This window comes from Hylaeus volcanicus, chromosome 5 (genome assembly GCF_026283585.1).
Source record: "Hylaeus volcanicus isolate JK05 chromosome 5, UHH_iyHylVolc1.0_haploid, whole genome shotgun sequence".
NCBI lineage: Eukaryota > Metazoa > Arthropoda > Insecta > Hymenoptera > Colletidae > Hylaeus > Hylaeus volcanicus.
In genome coordinates, this window is record NC_071980.1 from 11,812,124 (window position 1) to 11,833,146 (window position 21,023).

Below are 21,023 nucleotides of genomic sequence, written 5' to 3' on the forward strand. Positions count from 1 at the left end.
ATCGTGTTAATTTGGCATTGGCCTTTTGAAATGGCTACGTCAGCTTATTATACGTTCCCGAACCACCCCTTTCAATGTGTTACAACATTTTTGGGACACCCTGTATTTGTAGTAATTTATCAATCATGTATCATAGGAAAGGGTGCTAAATGTTTGTTGCCCACAGGCACCTCTTACCCACGTGGCGGCCCTGTTATTATCCTTTATTTTATGGGATCATTGAGAATTCAACTTTCATTCGCCGTGTCTCGTTCTTTTCATGTTTTTATGCTCCTGCAAAAGCACATGGTCTACATGGACTGGTCACGATGATTATAACAACGCTACAATTCAAAAGCATTCAAGGCTACCCAAGACCTCGTGGAGCTAATTCATTCTTTTATAGGATAGCCCCGAAACTTCTCAAGTGCCACATGTCGATTGACTTTTACGACTCGCCGTACTGAATAGACAACGGAGAAAGTATCCTTTCTCCACGTTCAGGTCAATAGTACAAAAAGCGAACGATGTCTGTCTTACTGCATGCTTACAGCCTGAAAACGTATCGTAAAACATCTGGTCTGCACATGATTGCAAAAGCATAAAATCGTTGGTCGAAATTGGCATCGATTTATCGTCCTTACGAAAGAACGACTATGCTTATTACATAATCAACGCTTTCAATTCTGAATATATGTATATGTATACGAGTGATATTGTTGATATTGCTCATAATTGTAGATACTAGAGTGATAGTAAACAGTACATTCCAAGAAATCTGATATAGAATACGATATCGACAGGGGAATCACATTGCATCTAACAAGGAGACATCTATCTCCAATGTATGCACCGGATTTTTTAATCAAATTTTTTTTATATATAAAGAAATTTTATATGTATAATATTAAGATTATTTTTATAAAATATCGTGCAATGTTTATGATTTTTATCGCATTGAAAAAGAAGTCAGGATGTGAAAAAAGTTTCTACAAGCTTTTATAAAAATTTAATAATACTTTCGACACTCGTCAATCGAAATTTAGCTATGTTTAAAAATTTATTTCTCGAAAACGAAAGAGAGTTGCCCCTTCCTACTTTCAGAGATTGTTCTATTACATACCCTTCTTTGCATATAAAAAAAATTTGATTAAAAAATTCGCACACTTCGAGATGTCTCCTTTAAGCATTCTACTCAATTCTACTCTAAACATTTTATCACTCGAGTTATCGACTAAACCGATAACCAAAATTGGCAAAACATAGAAACAATAACAATTCGTTTAAATTATACAGCAAACGGCTCTCCTAAATGCTCCTAAATTGTACGACGAAAATTTTTTATCAGAATTAGAAGCAATAATTAATAATTATTAATAATTAATGTTAGCAATGTACGCCATTTTTATAATTACTATAAGGTGTCCTAAAAATGTTGTAACACCTTGAAAGAGGTGGTTCGGGAGGTGATTTGAAGCAACTTTTTCCTTAGCGAAAATGTTGTCAAAGGTTTCGTTGAAGATATATTAACGGAAAACACTGACCAATTAGAGCGCGAGTATGCCGATGGAGCGCTCGCGGTAGCGTATGAGCGCGGCCGCCTAGCGCGTAGCCTACGCTCAACCGGCATACTCGCGCTCTAATTGGTCGGGGTTTTCGCTTAATATCTCCTTAACGAAACCTCGGACAACATTTTCGCTAAGGAAAAAGTTGTTTCAAATCACCTTCCGAACCATCTTCTTCAAGGTGTTACAAAATTTTTGGGATACCCTGTATAGTTAATCTCGTAAGACGTTTAAAGTTCGTTTAAGTTTGCCGCACTTTTACTCCCGATCGATGATTGGTCCGTTACGACGGTATCGTAGAAGCGAATGGAAGAATCTGATTGGTCGAACGAGGTGCCCATGGTAATTTGGGAGGTGATAGGCTGGGCAATTTCTGTGCATGTGCAGAAGTGTTATGGAGTTCAGAGCAGTTCAGAGACAGGAGGTCTTAGGACACGATAGGAGGGAATGTTGGAATCATTTGAGTTTTTGCCAAATGGTGATCGGTGTTCGCAAAAGGTGGTGAAGTTCGATAAGGTCGTGAGAAAAGTTCTGTGAGTTATTTTATGCGTGCAGCGATTTACAAAGAAGGTGCGTTCAACTTATATATATGCATATAACGGTGGCCTAAATTTTTTTGCTACTATTTCATAGGTCTTAAAATTACTCTGTGACCCTAATTGAAAAATGTTTGGTATTATTTCGCATTAATTCTTTCATCTATACGCGACATCTTCTACGAAATGTGTATCACTCGCACGAAATACAGTACAGCTGTTGTCAATGGTATTTTAATTCGAGTTTACGTATTGGTTACATATATCGTTTAAAATTATACCTCCTTTTATCAGTTTATACGAACCATCGAGCTAACGGTGCGCTTGTTTTAACAATGTAAGTGTTTACATTATTTACACTCTGTTCGATAAACTTGCTGTTGATTTGTTTCTGGAAAAAATATGCGATTCAATTGTATCGCGATTAAGCAATAGAAATTTCAATTGTCACATTTGACTTTGTTACTAGCGTTTATGCAATAGAAACAATACATTTACAGGTGTGTATACATTTTAAATTACAAGGATGTTCGAATTGAAATATGAATATTTTATACGAAATTCGTTTTATTTTTTTATTTTTTTTATTTAACAGCGCGTATTAAATAACTATCGAAGTAATGTATACACTTGAAATATTCTTTTCGGAAAATTGATCAGGAATTAGAATACTAGTATTTTTATTATTTAAGACTGAAGAATTTATTATCTTGAAACATTTAACTCAAATTAATTTTATCAATTCCTGTAATACCGATCCAATCGCCATTTGCCGGCGTTATTCCAATTACGATTTGATTGTAAACGAATTGTATACGAATAGGAAATATTAATTTATTCTGTATTCCAATCTACCAATTATATTTAGTATCGTCAAAGTATTAATAGAAAGTACGAGGTACGTGTCTATTTCGAATAATCATTATACAATTCTTTGTTTAAAATTGACGTGACGCAGTTAGCTCGATGTTTGTTAGTTTATTAAGTGTTCGTTTTTTTCTAAAGAAACAGAGGGAAAAATTCATCTAACATACGGTAAAATGAAAAATATAATTTTGTATTCTTTTTTTGTCCCGTATAAGCTTTGATATTGTGATAAAATGATGTTGAAAGAGCATGAGAATTTTTGAAAAATGTTTCGTAAAATAAACGTGCTCGATTTGTCATTGTTTGACATGCCCACTGTATGAACAATAGAACTAATTAATGTGTATTATTACATTAGCGTATTTATAATTTTAATTATTTTCGTAAAACAATAATATCGACGATAATTATTTTCAGATTTTCAGTTGTTATTATTAAGACTTTCATATTGTTGTGTTTGAACATAAATAAGCCCAGTGATGGATAGAGACGAAGTGATAAAGAATTTACGAGCATGTCTCATATCTTCAAAGGGCGGTGTAAAAATACAAAATTTGTGTAGTAAGTATTACGTTAATTAGGTATCATTAGGACATTCACATAGCCAAATTAGAAATGCTTTCTAGTGTAATATCTTTCTTGTATTTTTGTGGGACATCTATTTACATTTGTTTCAATAAATTTGTAGAAGATTATCAGTTACTTATCGACGAAAGTATACCATTCAGAAAGCTTGGATTTTCATCATTGGTGGCTTTTCTGCGTACTGTTCCTGGTATTAAAACCATTGATAAGGGATCAGAATGTTATGTGGAGGCGGTGCCTACTGAAGAATCGGCTCATATTTCTAAGTTAATAGCACGACAAAAGACAGTGTCTAAGAAACCTTCTAGAAAATTGATGTATGGTCGTAGACCAACTCCGCAACGCCAACCTATGATAAGAAAACATATTCCTATTACAAAAAGTGTTAATGATAATAGATATTCGCACATATATGGAAGGTAAGTACAAGTTGCAAAATAAATTGCATTTTATGTTTTTTGAAGTATAATGTATATCATAAAATGTAATTTGTGGCACATTTGATTTATATAGACAAAATTCATGTGTTCCTGCAATGTCTGTGCCACCAACAAAAATTACATTTTATCAAAACAATGAGAAACCAAGATTCATACAAACTGATTTTGGAAATCCACCAAGTTCTCCAAGTAAAGTAAGTAACATAAATTATGTGTTCTAATTTTTGTTTACATTTAATTATTATATTCATTTTCAGAGACTGAATGATAAACAAAGGAATCCCGTTTTACAAACAAACCAAAGCTTTAATAAGCCTATCAATGATTCTTGTTTAAAGAAAACTGAAAAGGTAGTAGCGCCTGTGATAAGTCAAAAACCAAAGACTATTAATAACAATGTGGAAATTCTTCCAAAAGAAAAACCTTCGAGTATAAGTGAAAGACTCAAAGTTAAATATGCTATACCCGCACTGCTTAGTTTACAAACAAATCCACCTCCACTGTACTCTGAAGTGTTGTCACCTCTCTCACCTGGACAAGTTTGCGGAAATGATAGCCATTTACAGCTTCCAAGGAATACGTCGGTAAATATTTATAGTTATTTGTAATTAGAGATCGCCATTTGCATATATTAATTATTATTTATATAAATAATTTTGTTTTAGACACCATTATCTACTCCTCTTAGGACTGTGCCAAAAATACAGCCCAATGATCCGCGAGACGAGTTGAGAAGGAAAGCTATTATGTTAAAGTTTCCAGAACCTGTGTATCAAATTTGTCCTGCAGCGATTAATAATACGAAAAAAGCTGTATTTGCACAAGTTAAGGTACTTAATAGTATTTCGGTATGCTGTAGTAATAATAATATCTACAAATATAAAAATATATTTTCAGATCAGCTCACATTTAAGTTTTTCAAGTTATCCGGAAGAAGCATATACGGAAGATGATGCACAAAAAATTGCAGCAAGAATTGCTTTGATTGAACTTGATAAAATGTTACCATCCTCTAAACTTGATCAAACTACAAATAGTGAAATAATAAAAGGCAGAATTATGAATATTGTAGACGCTCATCCCAACGGTATTTTCATGCATCGGATGCCCGTGTATTATACAGAACAATATAAAGAAATTTTACCAATAAATTGGGAGAAAATTATCGAAGAGTATCCAGCAATTGTTCTAGAAAAAGGTGTCGATAATTCAGTAATTTTGCGTCGATTTGTTTCGTCCCCTGAAAAGGTAATTTATTCAACAGATTGTATACTGTATTATCCTTTTTATGACAAGACATAATTTATCTAATAAATTTGCTTTCAGATACGAAACATTACTCCCCCGAAAGCAGATAAAATACTATTAAATTCAATTGGTCCAGCTGAACCTGGAAAATTAGAATTACCAAAAGACGATTTCTGGTGTGTATACATTACATCTGTTATGAGTACTACTGAAGTGTGGGGCAGGCTTGTAGGAGAGTTGTACAGTGTAAGTAAAATATTTTCTATGTACAATTCGTAATGTTTTGTAATTTCCTCGTAACTTATTTTATGATTATCTATAGGATCAATTAGAACTTATGGAAACCGAAATGGCTCAATATTACAACGGAGTTCGTCCTATTAAACAATCCTTGATCGAAGTTGGCAATTACTATGTTGTTTTTCAAGGCGAGTCATGGCATAGAGTTCACTGTATCGATTATAATATTAGTACTGGAAATGCTACAGTTTTATTTATTGATTATGGGGCCGAAGATACTATCCATTACAGTAAATTATTACCACTGGATAAAAGGTTTTGTGTGCTTCCTGCTCAGGTATAATGATTTCTATTTTTTTTTTAATAAAATTCAAATATAATATATAAAACATGTAAATATTTAATTAAATTATGTACCAGGCATTAAGATTTTGTCTTGCCGGATTGGAAGACTTTAGCGAGTGTGATAGTATTCTGCCTCAAATTGAAAAGTTTCTACTTGATCACGTATTGTACGCTGAGGTAGTTGAGCACGAAAAAAATGAGAACGAACCGTGTTTTACAGTTGTGTTTTACGATGCAAATGGACCAGAAGATATTAATATAAATATAGAATTGTCAAAACAAATTTTACACACAGTAGCGGTTCCTAAGTTAGATAACGTGAGTACTTGGTAATTGTATTAAGTAGAATAATTAAAATAAGTAAACTATTTAACCGCAATAGGAATTGTTATTATTTAATGCAGGGTAAACGCATACACGAAGTATTCATTTCTCACGTCGAACCCAATGGTGATGTTTTCGTCCAAGTACAATCTAAGAGTATGAAGATCTTAGTCTGTTTGTTGAATCGATTAATATGTACTGGATTAAACACGGAAGAGTTGAAAAAATGTTCTGTCACTACAATCGACTTTAATAAAACATACTTTGTGTCGGAGAACAATAATTGGTACAGAGGAAAAATTGTGAGTAACAGTCGCAATCAATTACGAGCGTATCTAATTGATTTTGGTAAGACTGTTACTACGTCGCTTAGTAATCTCCTGTCTTTGGAAACCCTATCCGATGTTTTAGCGAAATATCCAGCTCAGGTGAATGGAAACAACTTTTTCATGAAACGTTGCGCTATTGTACTTGAAAATAAATATTAAACATGTGATTTTTCTATAATAGGCATTGAAAGTACACCTTCACAACATTGATAAATCAATGTTCGATGAAAAGATGGTTACGAAACTTCGAGAAATCGCTCCAGATGATGAACCACTGCTTATAAAAGTTGTATCATTTGAAAATGATTTACCAGTTGTGGAATTGTTCAACCGAATTCAACAAGATGATTCCAAGATACTCGGTTCCATCAATAATACTTTAGATTTTTATTTTAGAGAGTATGTAACATACTGATATATAAAATAGAAGTGTCGAAGATGCGTATTAATAATTGTTGTCCATATTCTTTTCAGAATGCAGGGCGATGGAAATAATAACATAAAAGAAAAGAAACGAACAGAACGCTCAAATTCAAAATTCGCAGGAAACGAAGTTAACGAAAGTGTGAAGTCTTTAAAACCACCGAAAATCTCGGGTATCGGTGAATACTTTGACGTACATGTTACAATGGCAGCTCATCCTGGAAATTTTACTGTTCAACCATTCGATGATCAGATCGCCTTAGAGAAAATGATGATTCATTTGCAAGAGACTTGTCATTTATATGAAGGAGCTGCTCCAACTACAGAATCGATAAGAGAAGGAAAACTTTACGCGGCAAAACACATTGATGGCCATTGGTATAGGGTATGCATTTCGAGTATAATCAAAGAAAATATGGTTAGCGTTTACTTTTGCGATTTTGGAGATGTGTCGGTGCTGCCGCTAAGTAAATTGCAGCCTTTGAAAAGTCAGTTCTTAGAACTTCCGTATCAAGCTATTAAAGCAAGGTTGGCTGGGATCCAACCGATTAACGTTGACTGGTCCGTCGAGGATAGTTTAAGGTTTCAAGAATTGGTCGTGGACAAAAATTTCGTGTCAGTAGTCGTTGAATCGAATTCTGACGGACTTTCTCCTGCTGATACAATATTGGGTTTAAAATTGATAGATGTTAATACGACTGAAGATATTTACATTGATAAACTTTTAGTAAATGAAGGTCGCGCTACATCTGTTAATTAATTATTCGATGCATATGCCTGCTTAGATATGCATAACGAAAGGAAGACCCGAGTGATAAATGAGTTAACACGCGTTATGCGCTGAAAGGACTTTGTACAGTTTCAGTGATCAAACTCTGATGGATATCTGCAAATAGAAACACATGGATAGGAGAAAGCTGTATAGATGTATAAATATGCACGCGCGCGAGGATGTGTATGGATACGTATTATATTTCTTTAACATCTAGGTTAGAATATCCTTTAAAATTCGTCACTCTTTTTATTTATCTTTTCTCAAGCAGTAATTTATTAATCGACATTCTAAGAAGTATATAAATATTTTTACTAAACAGATATATTTCTTAGAGGTATTTCCTTACACGATATAAAGCGACTGCACACATGCTCTTTATATATTTTTGTTATCGTATTTCATTTTTTCCATAAGAATTTTATTATTTAATAATTACTTTATTATTTTGCTACATGTTAAGATTTGGCAAAAAACAAACAGCATTCCATCTTTGACTTAGTTTAATATTTTATTCATCATTATATATTTTCCTTGTAAAAGTCTTCTAAGTTAGAATATTAATAACGGTTGGTATCCTAAGCTCCAATGATTTATGGGACTTTCTGTTCTATACGTGATAATCAGTTTTATTAGTTGATATTAATTTCCTTCTTATTGCACAACCTTTATTTATGTTACGGCTATTCCTAATTTGCTAAAATAATTAAATTATATATAATTTAAGAATATTATCGTACCCATATTTTAGCAGTTTGAGGTTTATATGAAAAAAGTTGAAAGTGATTCTATCAGTATAAAATATTCATACTACAAGTTTATTTTCGTAAGTCATTTATTTCTTTCATAATTTACATTAACCTAAATACATACGTGATGGTTTACTAAAGTATAATATTACATGTATTAATGATTTATAATGAGATGTTTAATGAATAATGAACTTGTAATAGTGAATAATGTTATTATTTTGTTAAATTAATAAGATAATATTATAAATTAATGTTCTGTTGCAGTAAAATATTATTTTTGATATGTGTAACTTCATGAAAGGTGCCAATAAATTAACATAAATATGTTATATGAGCAGATTCCTTCACTGAGACCTCCTAATGGCCTTCCAGCACCTACTGGCACTTCCTAACATCTCCTAATACCACCCAATACCTCTTGACACATCTTAATACCTCCTAACACCTAAGGCCACCTAACACCAACTGACATTTCCCTTTAATTTCTCTTTATATCCTGACATTTCTCATTAACCTTCCTTCATTCTTTGACACATGTTCCTTTATTTTCCTTTCATTTCCTGGCACATTTCCAATGGACTTCATTTTCTGATCATTTCTCTATCCTTCTATCTTTCCTTCTATTTACTGCTACATTTTCCATCATGTCTTGGTACGAGTTTTACATTTTGGTATTAGAAGATGATACACAAGGAGGTGTAACGACGCACACCTGGTCCTAACTCCCACTAACACCTCCTAGAACCTCCTTACAACTCCTAATATCCCTTAACACGTTCTAACAACTACTAACACCTCCGGACTACTATTAACAACTCAGAATACCTTCCGCAAGTTCACTTCATTTCCCTTCTTTCCCTGGTACACTACTTTTTTGTACATGTGACTCTGATACAAAAGGTACGTCTTGAGCTAGAATTAAAACTTACTCCAGCTCTTCGACTATCATGTTCTTATAATATCAGAAGTAAAATTCGATTATTGCCACCTCCTCGTTCATCATGATCTCCTCATACAAAAGGTAAGTCTCAAGCAAAAAATAAAAATTATGATACCAACTCGTTCATTACGTTCTCCTGATACAAGAGGTAAGTATCGATATTTAATTAAAATTTATACTACTTTTTTGAATATCATGTTCTCCTGATACCAAAATATAAAATTTCCTCAGAATTTCGATACGTATCATGTATTTCTTGTGCCACCTCTTCGCACATCATGTGCTCCTGATACCAAAATGCAAAATCGGCCAGAATTTCGAAATGTACCGAAAATTAGCCCCTTGAGTTAGGCAACCTGTACTGACAGACATGTCGAACCGGTTGCCTGCTCGTAGGCGCAAGCATGCCACCCCTTCGCACATCATGTGCTCCTGATACCACAATACAAAATCGGCCAGAATTTCGAAATGTACCGAAAACTAGCCCCTTGAGTTAGGCAACCTGTACTGACAGCCATGTCGGACCGGTTGCCTGTCCGTAGGCGCAAACGTGCCACCTCTTCGTACATCATGTGCTCCTGATACCAAAATGCAAAATCGGCCAGATTCCGAAATGTACCGCAAAGTAGCCCCTTGACTTAGGCAACCTGTGCTGACAGACATGTCGTACCGGTTGCCTGCTCGTAGGCGCAAGCATGCCACCCCTTCGCACATCATGTGCTCCTGATACCACAATACAAAATCGGCCAGAATTTCGAAATGTACCGAAAACTAGCCCCTTGAGTTAGGCAACCTGTACCGACAGCCATGTCGTACCGGTTGCCTGCTCGTAGGCGCAAACGTGCCACCTCTTCGTACATCATGTGCTCCTGATACCAAAATGCAAAATCGGCCAGATTCCGAAATGTACCGCAAAGTAGCCCCTTGACTTAGGCAACCTGTGCTGACAGACATGTCGTACCGGTTGCCTGCTCGTAGGCGCAAGCATGTCACCTCTTCGCACATCATGTGCTCCTGATACCAAAATGCTAAATCGGCCAGAATTCTGAAATGTACCGAAAATTAGTCCCTTGAGTTAGGCAACCTGTACCGACAGCCATGTCGGACCGGTTGCCTGTCCGTAGGCGCAAACGTGCCACCTCTTCGCATATCATGTGCTTCTGATACCAAAATATAATATTTCCTCAGAATTTCGATACGTACCATGAATTCCTCGTGCCACCTCTTCCCATATCATGTGCTTCTGATACCAAAATATAAAATTTCCTCAGAATTTCGATACGTACCTTGAATTTCTCGTGCCACCTTCTCGCATATCATGTTCTTCTGATACCACAAAAAAAATTTGGCTTGACTTTTAATTGAATATCGATACTTACCTCTTGTATTAGCAGAACGTGTTGATCGAGGAGGTATCATAATTTTTATTCTGGCTCGGAACTTACCGTTTGTATCAGGAAATCATGATATTCGGAGAGGTATCATAATTTTTAATTCTATCTCGGAACTTACCTATTGTATCCGGATCTCATGAACAGCGAAGAGATGTGTCAGGGAAAGGAGGGAAATTAATAGGAAACATTATAGAAATTGAAGAGAAATAAAGGGAACTGTCTGGAGCCCTTAGGAGTTGTTAAGAAATATTAGGGGGGGTTGCGAGGTGTTAGGGGGTGTTTGGAGACGGTAGAGAGTGTTTGAAGGTGTTAGAGGGTGGCAGGAGTTGTTAGTGTGTATTAGGAGCTGTCAGGAAATGTCAGGAAGTGTAAAGGAGATGTTAGATTGTGTTAGAAGGACGAGACGTGATTTCAACGATCTCGATCTTGACCTGAAAAATGTCGAAACATGCATATCGATCCCGAATTTTCGACAGTTCAAAATGTGCAAACATTCTCGGAATATATTACTAAAGAATTGAATATCAACACTTATAATACACACCTTTGTTTTATTAGAAACGATATACAATTTTTACAGTTCTTAGATTATACGGGTTTAATGATTCCATTTTGCACAGAATCCAAGTGCATTACAAATAGGATAATTTTATGTAATGCAAGAAAACAACATTTCAGAAAATACGTATTTCGTAGTTTGATCTGTAGTCTAAATATAGAAATTGTTGTGAAAATTGACTAACATTTTGCAATAAAAATATATCATTCTTCTATCTAATTCATTCATATCTCATTCTTATATCTAAAGATCTTATTACAAGTTCGCAGCCATTAGTTTTCGGTATTATTCGCGACGAATGATTGTTCGTCACGAATAATACCGATTACCAGGTCTCACCACGTGGAGGTTGCTGCGACTGGAGACCCGGAGACAGAAGGAATCAAAATTCCTTCGATCTCCTTCTACATAAAGTATACATACGTAGATGCATACTGTACGTAGAGCAACGAGCTGAATACTAAGTACGAAACCGTGGAAATCAAAGAAGACAAAGTCCCTTTGATTTCCAAAGTCCAAGTCTGACTCTGCCAAATAATTATTTGCACTAAGAGGAGTGAAGCTAAATCGCGACACGACGCGACCATGAAACTGGACTTACAGAGTCAGTCCCGTTTCCTCTGGTGGGTCTGATTCGAGAGAAAGACGATCAACGTCTCCGCCAGTACTCCATTCCCTGCATACCTGCTGCCGAGGGCCCAGGTCCCGACCTGACAGTGTACGACGTAGGTAGCACCGCGTCGGGTTGCCCTGCCCTGGCGACACTAGGTATGTCTGACGGTCGTAGAGTTCGAAACGGAGTTCTACTCTCTGCACAACGTCAGGAGTCCAGGACACGACTTGCACCGTCTTACGGTTCTTTTGAACTGCGCTGCGCCGGGAGCCTGGACTTCGCCTGACGAGTACAGAGAGTAGAAGATTCCTCGGAGGCGTCGATTGACCTTCTCTCAAATCAGACCCACTAGAGGACGGCAACCGATCTCGGCCAGTCACTTGGTTGGTCACTACACTTATCACATGAAGCAATAGTGACCGAAGTGGAGCACGATGTTACGAGCCCAATATGGACTTACGAACAAACAAAACAAGTTGATTAATAATTATTTGGCAGAGGAGACACTCGTACACGCAACCTTAAAACTAACCAAACCAAACTAAGATACTAAGAGACACTACAAATAGGAGGAGCGCGAGACGCGGACGCGCGATCGCGAGATCCATATCGACGGAAGGATCAACGACGAATGATCTCTCACCCCTCGTATACCTGTGTCGAAGGTCGCGGATCGCTATCGAAGAAGAGAAGGGGAAGGGCGAACAACAACCGCGTGACATGTCGTGACAGGTCGATTCGAAGGCTCGTTGGATTCATCGAGAAAATAATTCGTGTAAACATTAATACCACAGCAAAATGTGTTGTCATCAAGTAGGCGCGAGTATGCCCCTGTTAGATATCAACCGGTGTTAATCAGTTTGTAGGACCGGTTGCTACATCGGTGGCGCAGAGGTACCCCTGTTACACGGCAACCTATGTTAGCAGTCTTGTCGGTTCGGTTGCATCTCGTAGGCGCAGGAGTGTTCCTGTTATGCGTCAACCTATGTTAGCAGTCTTGTCGGTTCGGTTACCATCTCGTAGGCGCGGGGATGCCCCTAGTCAGTGATGGACATTCTTGGGATATTTCCTGATCATGCGCATTGGAACAAGTGTTACAGTCCTCACTGCTGTATACACTTACTTAGAATTTACAGTACCATTGGATCCCAGTAAGGAACAAAATATAATGTCCTCCTCTTTTCCTCGATGATTCCTGACGTGGACGGGACGGCTGCGGTTCATTATCCATTGTTTTTTTAATTTTCCCTAATATTACACTCACGAACACTAACACTCTTGTACTTAATTTCTCCGTTAAAAACGCGGGAAAATTGCACAGGCCCCTTAAATGTACCTCCTCTGGCGGTTCGTATACATGTATGGTAGCAGACGACATGTAGCTGTGACGTCAGCTTACGCATGCACAGAAAGGAATTCCTCAAAGGAAAAATCCCACGAATGTCCATCACTGCCCCTAGTATGCGGCAACTCATACTGGCTGATTTGTCGGGTCGATTGCCATCTTGTAGGCGCAGTGGGCCTCTCCTTTGAATGTATAGAGTATAGGGTGTATTTCTATATATTCAAAGGGCCTCTGTTATGCGATAATCTTTCTAGTTTTTTAGCAGTTCGGTTGTCATCTCGAAGTTGCCGGGTGCTCGATTTCACAACTATTACGTTGGATAGAATAATACTTGAAAAACTAATTGCAAATTGCAACTGTAATTGTATTAAGTACTAATTTTTTTTATTAAGAATCATAATAAAATAACATTTTAAGAATTTTATTGTAGAAAATATATTGTTTTGTATTTGAGTTTTGTCTTGACGAGACAGTTGGGAGAGTCACCCGGGAAAAGCTATCTAGTAGTTCACCTACTCTCAATTGGTGGCGCCAGTTTACCTCCTGCACAACCTTAAGTCGAATACAGTATAGTAAATTATACCTAGTTTTGAAAAATATAGTATTTTTACTATACTTTTTCGAATTATTAATCGATAACAATTTTCATGTATGTAATGACAATTTCAAATATAGAATTAAACAAAAGCAAAAAAACAAAATTCGTATGGTCGATGAAAAATAATAAATTGAATAACTGACCAATAAATCAGCTGCTACTAGTGTTGGTGTAATATCACACACGGTTGTGTGACCTGGCTATGTTGAATCTGCAATTACTTGGTTCAAGAAGAAAGATTAGAAATTAGTCAGAATCGTGTATATGGTTAAATTTCTCGGTAGATAGTTAGTAATTACTGTGTTATAATATTGTAATTAATTAAAATAAGACATAATAATGATTTTGTTAGAGATACACAACAGGATACTAGAAGAGACATTAACCAACAAAGTAAAAAATACTTTGTCAGGGTAAGTAAAATGCTTTCTTGTTGTAAGACAGATATTTTACATGTTTAGTACAGTCAGAGTTTGCAAACAAGGGCGGTGTCCATCTTAAATATTGCTAATGTTTATTTTAACAAAATAAAGAGAATAGTTTTAACATTTATGTTCATAATAAATTTTATTCCAAATTGAACTAAACTATTTTAAAGTAAATTTGATTTGTTTATATAATTCTTAATATTTCTTAATATTTAATGTTTGTTATATGTAGTATTTATAATGTTAAATGTGAAAAATTGTAATCAAGTTACTTTGTTAATGCTAAATATTGTTACAAAATTTATGGAACTATAGTGATTGATTAATTCCTAATCAGAACATATCCAATGACATTATAAAAGTATTATCATTTGTCCTATCTGTCTATCAATTTAACATTATTTTGTATTTTATATATCTTGTACTCTGTATGTATATTACAACAAAGTTATGTTTCTTTGGTAGTCATAAACCAGAATCTACAGATGTTGTTGTAGCAGATTTCGATGGAGTTTTATTTCATATTTCTAACTTAAGCGGTGACAAGTCAAAAATTAGAGTAAGTCTTACAAGAATTTTATTATGTACGAATATTTCTTACGCGCGTTAAATGTACTTTAATATGGTTTATATAACAATGAAATTTATATTTTACGCTTTATTCTTTTGCAGATAAGTATTTTACTCAAATTTTATAAACAATTACAAGAACATGGGGCTGATGAATTACTTATACGTAAATATGGGTCTCATCTTATAGCTCCTGAAACTGGTAAATAATCGCTATTGTTACATGTATAGTTGTTACACATAAGTAAAATGCTTGATTACAGTATTAAATTAAATAACTGATACTCTTTTTAGGTTACAATGTTTCGGTATTATTAGATTTGGAAAATTTACCAGAAGATTGGGAATTATTAGTTAAAAATATTGCGCTTTTAAAAAGGCATTGTTTTGCCAGTGTTTTCGAGAAGTATTTTGATTTTCAAGAAGAATATTATGATTCGCCAGGTACAGAATTACAGAATTACAGGGCTGTCATCCAATATAGAGACGAAGAAACAATGTAAGCGTACAATGTAATTCTACAACAATCTATAATAAAAGCATACAGTTTATTAATATATGTACTTTTTTTTATTAAGGTATGTAGAAGCCAAAAGTGATAGAGTAACAGTGGTGTTTAGTACAATATTTAAAGACGAAGACGATATGGTTATTGGGAAATTATTTTTACAAGAATTAAAGGAAGGCAGACGAGCGAGTCATACAGCTCCGCAAGTTCTGTTTAATCACCGTGAGCCTCCGTTAGAGTTACAAGATTTTGACGCAGCGGTTGGCGACTGCATTGGATATATTACATTTGGTAAATATCGATTATATTTTTGCAAGCATTAAGAATCAACAAAGCCGTTTTCTTTTTGCAACTAATGCCGTAAGCTACGCGTGCATACATTTCTTTACTTTTATAGTACTCTTTCCACGACATACAAATAGAGAAGCTCGTGATAATACCATCGATTTAATACACATGTTTAGAAATTATTTACACTATCATATCAAGTGTAGTAAAGTTTATATTCACTCAAGAATGCGTACCAAAACAACAGACTTCTTAAAAGTTCTAAATCGAGCGAGATCTCAATCTAAAAATACTGAAAAGAAAACCATTACGTAAGTTACTTCTGAAGTATTCCGTTCTTATTGATGGAATCATCTTGCTAGGATAACATGCTCAAATATTTATGTTTTACAGGGGTCGAACATTCATCAGAAAGGAATGAGAATATATACATAAGGTTATATTCCTAATATTGTTTCGATAAAGGATAAATGATAAAGATTTCATTTATCTTATAGATTCGCTAGAAACTTTTCAATTTTCTAGCAAGGAATATTCTTTGTAATGGAAAGTTCTGACTCGTGAATTAACGAGTTAAGAAGTTTCAGTCTCAAGTTTTATTACGAATTGTCTTTGAACAGTACAATGTTCTTTAGAAAAGTCTATAATGCTGTAAACATATTAAAAACGTTATGTGTACAGCAACAAAGTGCATGATTAAAAAGTCATTTTATATTAAAGTTCTTACAGTAACGCTACAAGAATACATAGAGTCTACAAAGAAATCAGGGAATACACAATCTGTGAATGAAGTTCTTCTACTTCGTTATTTCTTTATGTAAAAATATGATAATGACATTAACATCGATCTCTGAGATCCAAATATGTACATGTTCCGTTTCTTTTCTTTTTTTAATATACTATTTGTTAATCGATTTCATTTGAATCATCGTTTTCTAACAGTCCACGTATAACGGAAAATATTTAAAACTGCGTGGATCTTACGAAATAATACACTGATATCTCATTCGAATGTTTAACACAGCATTGTGTTTTTTGATAAATTATTTTCATTATCTATACTCTCTTATTAACATATGATTATTGTAATATAATAAAAGTATTAATTCTATATAATAGGTCATGTAATTTTGAAACCTTTATATTAATTAGCGTTATTGACTTGTAATTAGTGGGTGGTTATAAGGGTTGGAAAGTCAAATTTAGATATAAGCCAAGGAGTGCCAAGCACGAGTATTCATTAATAACCACACCCTTTTATCCACTACTGTCAGAAGGAACATTGTGTGACTCTCAGACCTTTGGTTACAAGTGTTCTTCTGTTCATTCTGTTAACGCTTCTGCGCGGGTTAGATTATTATTTTTAAAATTAAGTGAAAAAGACTTTTAAATCATCATTTTTGGTGCAAGTTTCATTACATTCTTAACAATCAGTAAGTATCTGTATGTAATATTTTAAAGGAAATACCATTGTTGATCCTGTTAAATTCAAAAGTACATCGAAATGTTTATATGTGCATTAGACAATAAAATTAGACAATTAGACAATAAAATTATATACTTAATACTATAACAAGATAAGCAAAGTAACTATACGTAATGACAATTTGACACTGAAATTTATCTATTTATAACTAAGAAATTTCAGTTATCGCGCTATGAAAGAGATGAATGAGTCAACTATCGCATCAATTTCGTCTTCGTCTCCTGTTTCACCATGCTCACCTACTGAAGTAGCTATAGGTCCAGAAGATTGTGTTCAAGGTGTCGAAAAATGGTTGGAAGACGAAGCATTGGCCGGGTTCCGCGTTTGGCAACTCGCAGGCATAATTCTTTCTATCTTGCTTAGCGTACTCATCGGACTTTGTTGTTGCATTCGATTCAGAGTGCCACGGACCAAGCAAGAAATAGAGGCTGATTATATTCGAAAAAAAATAACAAAGAGCTTTAGAAACGAGTTATCTAAAATTAATAATGTAGAAATGGACAACATGGATTTGAAAAAAGGTAAAGAAGCTCGATTTAAAATAAATTTGTTATATAAAAACTAGTTAAAAAAGGTTTCCACTTCTCTAATTTAGTTAGATACTAATCTTATTTCGATTAATTCTCATACATGTGTATTTTCCTTCGTTATTAGCATTAGTTAAAATTCAAAATAAATTTGACATGGAAATGTATGAGATACAGAATGAACTTCAAGAAACGACACAGAAAAGTATACAGCATGGGTTACGTTCAAGATTTAATGCAATGATCAGTGGAATTCGTTTCACTAAACAAGAATGTATTAAACCTGACAATATAATTTGATAAATTTGCAGGTCGCTATATTGTTACAGAGATAATAGAAAAAATTATATTTACTTACTAATAATTTGCCTTTTTGAAAGCGATAGTGGAGCTCTTCAATTCAAATTTTTAACATTTTACGAATTATATGTTCGATACAATAAAACTTAAGAAACACAACGCATTTAATAATAATAAGTAAATTCTACACAGTATTACATGACTAAATATAATCTTTATTTTATGAGTATAATACACAAATTAAGTTACTTTACATGCAACAATAATCTACAGCAAAGGATAATATATTTTGGAAAGCACTTAATGGAACTATGATGTATATTACCTACCGCATTACGTTTTATTTACTTATGTTATTAACTGGTTAGTAATGTTGATAGTGCAGATTTTCCACTACTATTAAGTAAAATAAATTTTTATAAAGTACATATATACAGCGTAAACGAAACTTTTTTTATGACAAGAAAAAATCACAGTATAAATTGCATGGTATTATTAATCATTAGAAATCACTATTGTATTTGTTGTTAAGTGATGAATTTTTAACGCCTTTCCTATAATTATAGAGTTAAATCTTATACATATATGAAACAAAACCTTTATTTAAGTTACGTTTCTTATTGTCTCTCTGTCTCTCTTCTTCCCCTTTCTCGAAAAAAAGAAAATTAAACATCTTTACAAATTATTGTTTACTTCGACATATATATAACTGTTCGTCATTGAAATTACAAAAGAACAAATTTTTCGGAAATCTGAAATGAAACACAATTAAATATAAATATTCGTAAAAAATATTTATTACTCAACAAATATAAAAAGAGTAGTATAATCGTCGAATTGAACTAAATATAAGTTCATAACTGGACTTTTACATAGAAGCTATCGAAGCGAAAATAAACAAGAACAAGAAGAAACGGAAGTCAATACTTCTAAAAAGAAAAATAGTTTGAAAACTCAAGAAAATAAATGAAATAACAATCAAATTTTTTTTATATTTTTTTTCTTGTTTTTTTAGCGATATGGATTCTTTGTAGATATAAATTATATTAAATAACATTATTTCTCACAGAGAAATACAAATTTTAGAGGAAACATGACTTGTCATATACGCATCGCTCGCACGTAACACTTTACACGCACTCATATAGGAATGATTCAGTTAATCATAAGTAGCTTAATACTTCTTCCATTTCATAAAATGAATTTACATTAGTTTAATAAAGAAGTCAACAAGGAGGTTTATAAAGGATTAATCTAAATTCTTAACATCGTATAACACCAACTGGTGTATTATTTTTTCATATTTTTAGTAATATCACATAGAGTAGTTATTCACATGGAATATTTCATGTTTTGATGTATGCATTAAAAAGGCTAATAAATTCAGAAGCACCTATAGATTAAAACGTTTTGTTTTGTATTTTTTTTTTTTTTTTACCAAAATGATACGTTAAATTAGAAATAACATATAGTTACTTATATAATATTATAATGATAAGGAGAGTATGTTTAAATAATTCCTAGCTTTTCGACTTGTGATCACATATATTTGAAAATAGGTACACATCTTTTAGAGAAAGCAATTTATAATAGAAGCGTAAATTTAATGGAATTACATTACGACTGATGTGTCTTGTTAGATCCATATTGTGGTTTTTATTTTTGATTTTTTTTCTATCATGAATTTCTAAGATTATCGTTATAAGTAGACAAAATTGTAAGAGAACTCTCCGTATAGAGCAAAAGATACTTGTTTCGTTCTACTCATAAATTAGCAAAGTTTAGGAAAAAACTTCAGGGACTAGAGGATCCAACAGAACCGCTGTGTACAATATAGATATTATTTCCAAAGGATTCAAAGTTTCTTTTTACATTGTGCAAAACGTTTCCATAATGTGAAGGAACTATTTATGTTTCTTTTTAAAATCTACCTGCATGCTTTCTCTCTGTACGACCCTACTTGGAGTAATAAAAGGGTATAGACTGATTGACATACAAGTGTAACGATGACAGGATACCTCTAATTGATGAAGATTGGGAACTCACTACGAGGTAAGAGGTTTTCATAGAGCTTCGACCAAATAGCATTTAATTGCGCTACAAGACCACTAGCAGCAATCGCGCTAAATGGTCGTTTAAGCGTACCTTCACGAAATTTTATTTCTCCACCAAGAGAATTTCATTTTCGGGCTTAAATACTGAAAACTGATCACCGTCTGCGGGATCAACGATAAGATTGGTAAAAAACTTCCACAGCTGCGAGTTTTTGGTTCGTCGTCTAGTGGTTCTGTTACAGTTTCGCTCATAATGTTACGATGAGGCGTGGAATACGGATATGGCGTTGATAGTGGATTACAAGTAATGTGCACCTCTCCCGTATTCCATTTATTTCTCGTATCGTTTCCTTGTGTCGTTTCGGAAAGACATGAAAAAGGTACCTCTTTATCTGCGAAGGTGATGGAACAGTTAGAAATATCGATTATACGTGTGTCCGATATTGAGTCGTTACTTTTACGATGATTTGGTACAGAATTATCTAACGTAGAATTTGATAAATTCATCGATTTCAAGGATGCTTTTCTACAAACTTTTGATTGTGCAACAGGTTTAATTGTTAATTGCGGCGATGATACAGATCGTACGGAATAAGGATTAATATCTTCCGTCGTATCCATATGATTTTGTGTAAAGTGACAATCGTTCCTGTCTGTATTTAAACATATATTTTCTATAGGCGTGTCGGGATTTATGGATCGAGGTATGGATACAAATGAAGTCGTGGATGCTGTAACGTTTGATACAGTTTTGTCTTGGGTAATCGCAGAGTTTTGTATAGTGCACTTGTTAGATTTTTTTTCATTATTATGTTTTATGTACTGAGTAGATACAAGACCATGGTTTTCGTAAACAGTATCAGATTTTAGTATACGTTTTATAGATTGACCGTATCTCTTTGTTTCGTTAATGGAAGTGGCGAAAGAAGGGGGTGTCTGAGAAAGGATAGGGGTATCGGCAAGCGCTTCATTTGTTCCTAATTGGTTAAGACCGAATGAAGCGTCCAT

General features: G+C 34.1%; 4 protein-coding genes across 7 annotated transcripts; 3 read left to right on the forward strand and 1 right to left on the reverse strand.

The window, feature by feature from the left end:
- The first annotated feature begins 1,837 nt into the window (after positions 1 to 1,837).
- On the forward strand, positions 1,838 to 8,734 carry LOC128876387 (tudor domain-containing protein 7-like). 3 transcript variants are annotated; one of them, XM_054122710.1, is made up of 13 exons: positions 1,838 to 2,114; positions 3,365 to 3,508; positions 3,636 to 3,951; positions 4,046 to 4,166; positions 4,230 to 4,556; positions 4,638 to 4,802; positions 4,870 to 5,220; positions 5,299 to 5,466; positions 5,543 to 5,797; positions 5,881 to 6,123; positions 6,210 to 6,557; positions 6,640 to 6,857; positions 6,933 to 8,734. In XM_054122710.1, exons 2-13 carry the CDS (start codon positions 3,427 to 3,429, stop codon positions 7,639 to 7,641), a joined length of 3,303 nt encoding a protein of 1,100 aa, XP_053978685.1. In that variant the 5' UTR covers positions 1,838 to 2,114; positions 3,365 to 3,426; the 3' UTR covers positions 7,642 to 8,734. The 3 variants fall into 3 exon arrangements, with proteins under 3 accessions (XP_053978685.1, XP_053978686.1, XP_053978687.1); XM_054122711.1 differs by lacking the exon at positions 1,838 to 2,114 and adding an exon at positions 2,175 to 2,978; XM_054122712.1 differs by lacking the exon at positions 1,838 to 2,114 and adding an exon at positions 3,026 to 3,115.
- A 5,283-nt stretch (positions 8,735 to 14,017) lies between these two features.
- Positions 14,018 to 16,764, forward strand: LOC128876228 (probable actin-related protein 2/3 complex subunit 2). Of its 2 annotated transcripts, XM_054122409.1 has the most exons (8): positions 14,046 to 14,134; positions 14,207 to 14,267; positions 14,748 to 14,841; positions 14,955 to 15,054; positions 15,147 to 15,351; positions 15,431 to 15,651; positions 15,758 to 15,959; positions 16,042 to 16,764. In XM_054122409.1, the coding sequence occupies exons 1-8, from the start codon at positions 14,119 to 14,121 to the stop codon at positions 16,067 to 16,069; spliced, it is 927 nt and encodes a 308-aa protein (XP_053978384.1). In that variant the 5' UTR covers positions 14,046 to 14,118; the 3' UTR covers positions 16,070 to 16,764. The 2 variants fall into 2 exon arrangements, with proteins under 2 accessions (XP_053978385.1, XP_053978384.1); XM_054122410.1 differs by having other exon boundaries at positions 14,018 to 14,267.
- A 142-nt stretch (positions 16,765 to 16,906) lies between these two features.
- On the forward strand, positions 16,907 to 18,023 carry LOC128876230 (transmembrane inner ear expressed protein). Its single transcript, XM_054122412.1, has 2 exons — positions 16,907 to 17,655; positions 17,789 to 18,023. Exons 1-2 carry the CDS (start codon positions 17,307 to 17,309, stop codon positions 17,959 to 17,961), a joined length of 522 nt encoding a protein of 173 aa, XP_053978387.1. The 5' UTR covers positions 16,907 to 17,306; the 3' UTR covers positions 17,962 to 18,023.
- Positions 18,024 to 18,734: 711 nt separating this feature from the next.
- On the reverse strand, positions 18,735 to 21,023 carry LOC128876229 (uncharacterized). The gene has a single exon (XM_054122411.1). It carries the CDS (start codon positions 21,021 to 21,023, stop codon positions 20,109 to 20,111), a length of 915 nt encoding a protein of 304 aa, XP_053978386.1. The 3' UTR covers positions 18,735 to 20,108.

Excerpts from the sequence above, each read along its gene's own strand:
- LOC128876387 (XM_054122710.1), top strand. The coding sequence starts at position 3,427 with ATGGATAGAGACGAAGTGATAAAGAATTTACGAGCATGTCTCATATCT. Across the intron at positions 3,509-3,635 it reads AAAAATACAAAATTTGTGTA|AAGATTATCAGTTACTTATC; the intron begins GTAAGTATTACG and ends ATAAATTTGTAG. Across the intron at positions 4,803-4,869 it reads CTGTATTTGCACAAGTTAAG|ATCAGCTCACATTTAAGTTT; the intron begins GTACTTAATAGT and ends ATATATTTTCAG.
- LOC128876228 (XM_054122409.1), top strand. Across the intron at positions 14,268-14,747 it reads GTAAAAAATACTTTGTCAGG|TCATAAACCAGAATCTACAG; the intron begins GTAAGTAAAATG and ends TTTCTTTGGTAG. Across the intron at positions 15,960-16,041 it reads ACTGAAAAGAAAACCATTAC|GGGTCGAACATTCATCAGAA; the intron begins GTAAGTTACTTC and ends TATGTTTTACAG.
- LOC128876230 (XM_054122412.1), top strand. The coding sequence starts at position 17,307 with ATGAAAGAGATGAATGAGTCAACTATCGCATCAATTTCGTCTTCGTCT. Across the intron at positions 17,656-17,788 it reads CAACATGGATTTGAAAAAAG|CATTAGTTAAAATTCAAAAT; the intron begins GTAAAGAAGCTC and ends CTTCGTTATTAG.
- LOC128876229 (XM_054122411.1), bottom strand. The coding sequence starts at position 21,023 with ATGGACGCTTCATTCGGTCTTAACCAATTAGGAACAAATGAAGCGCTT.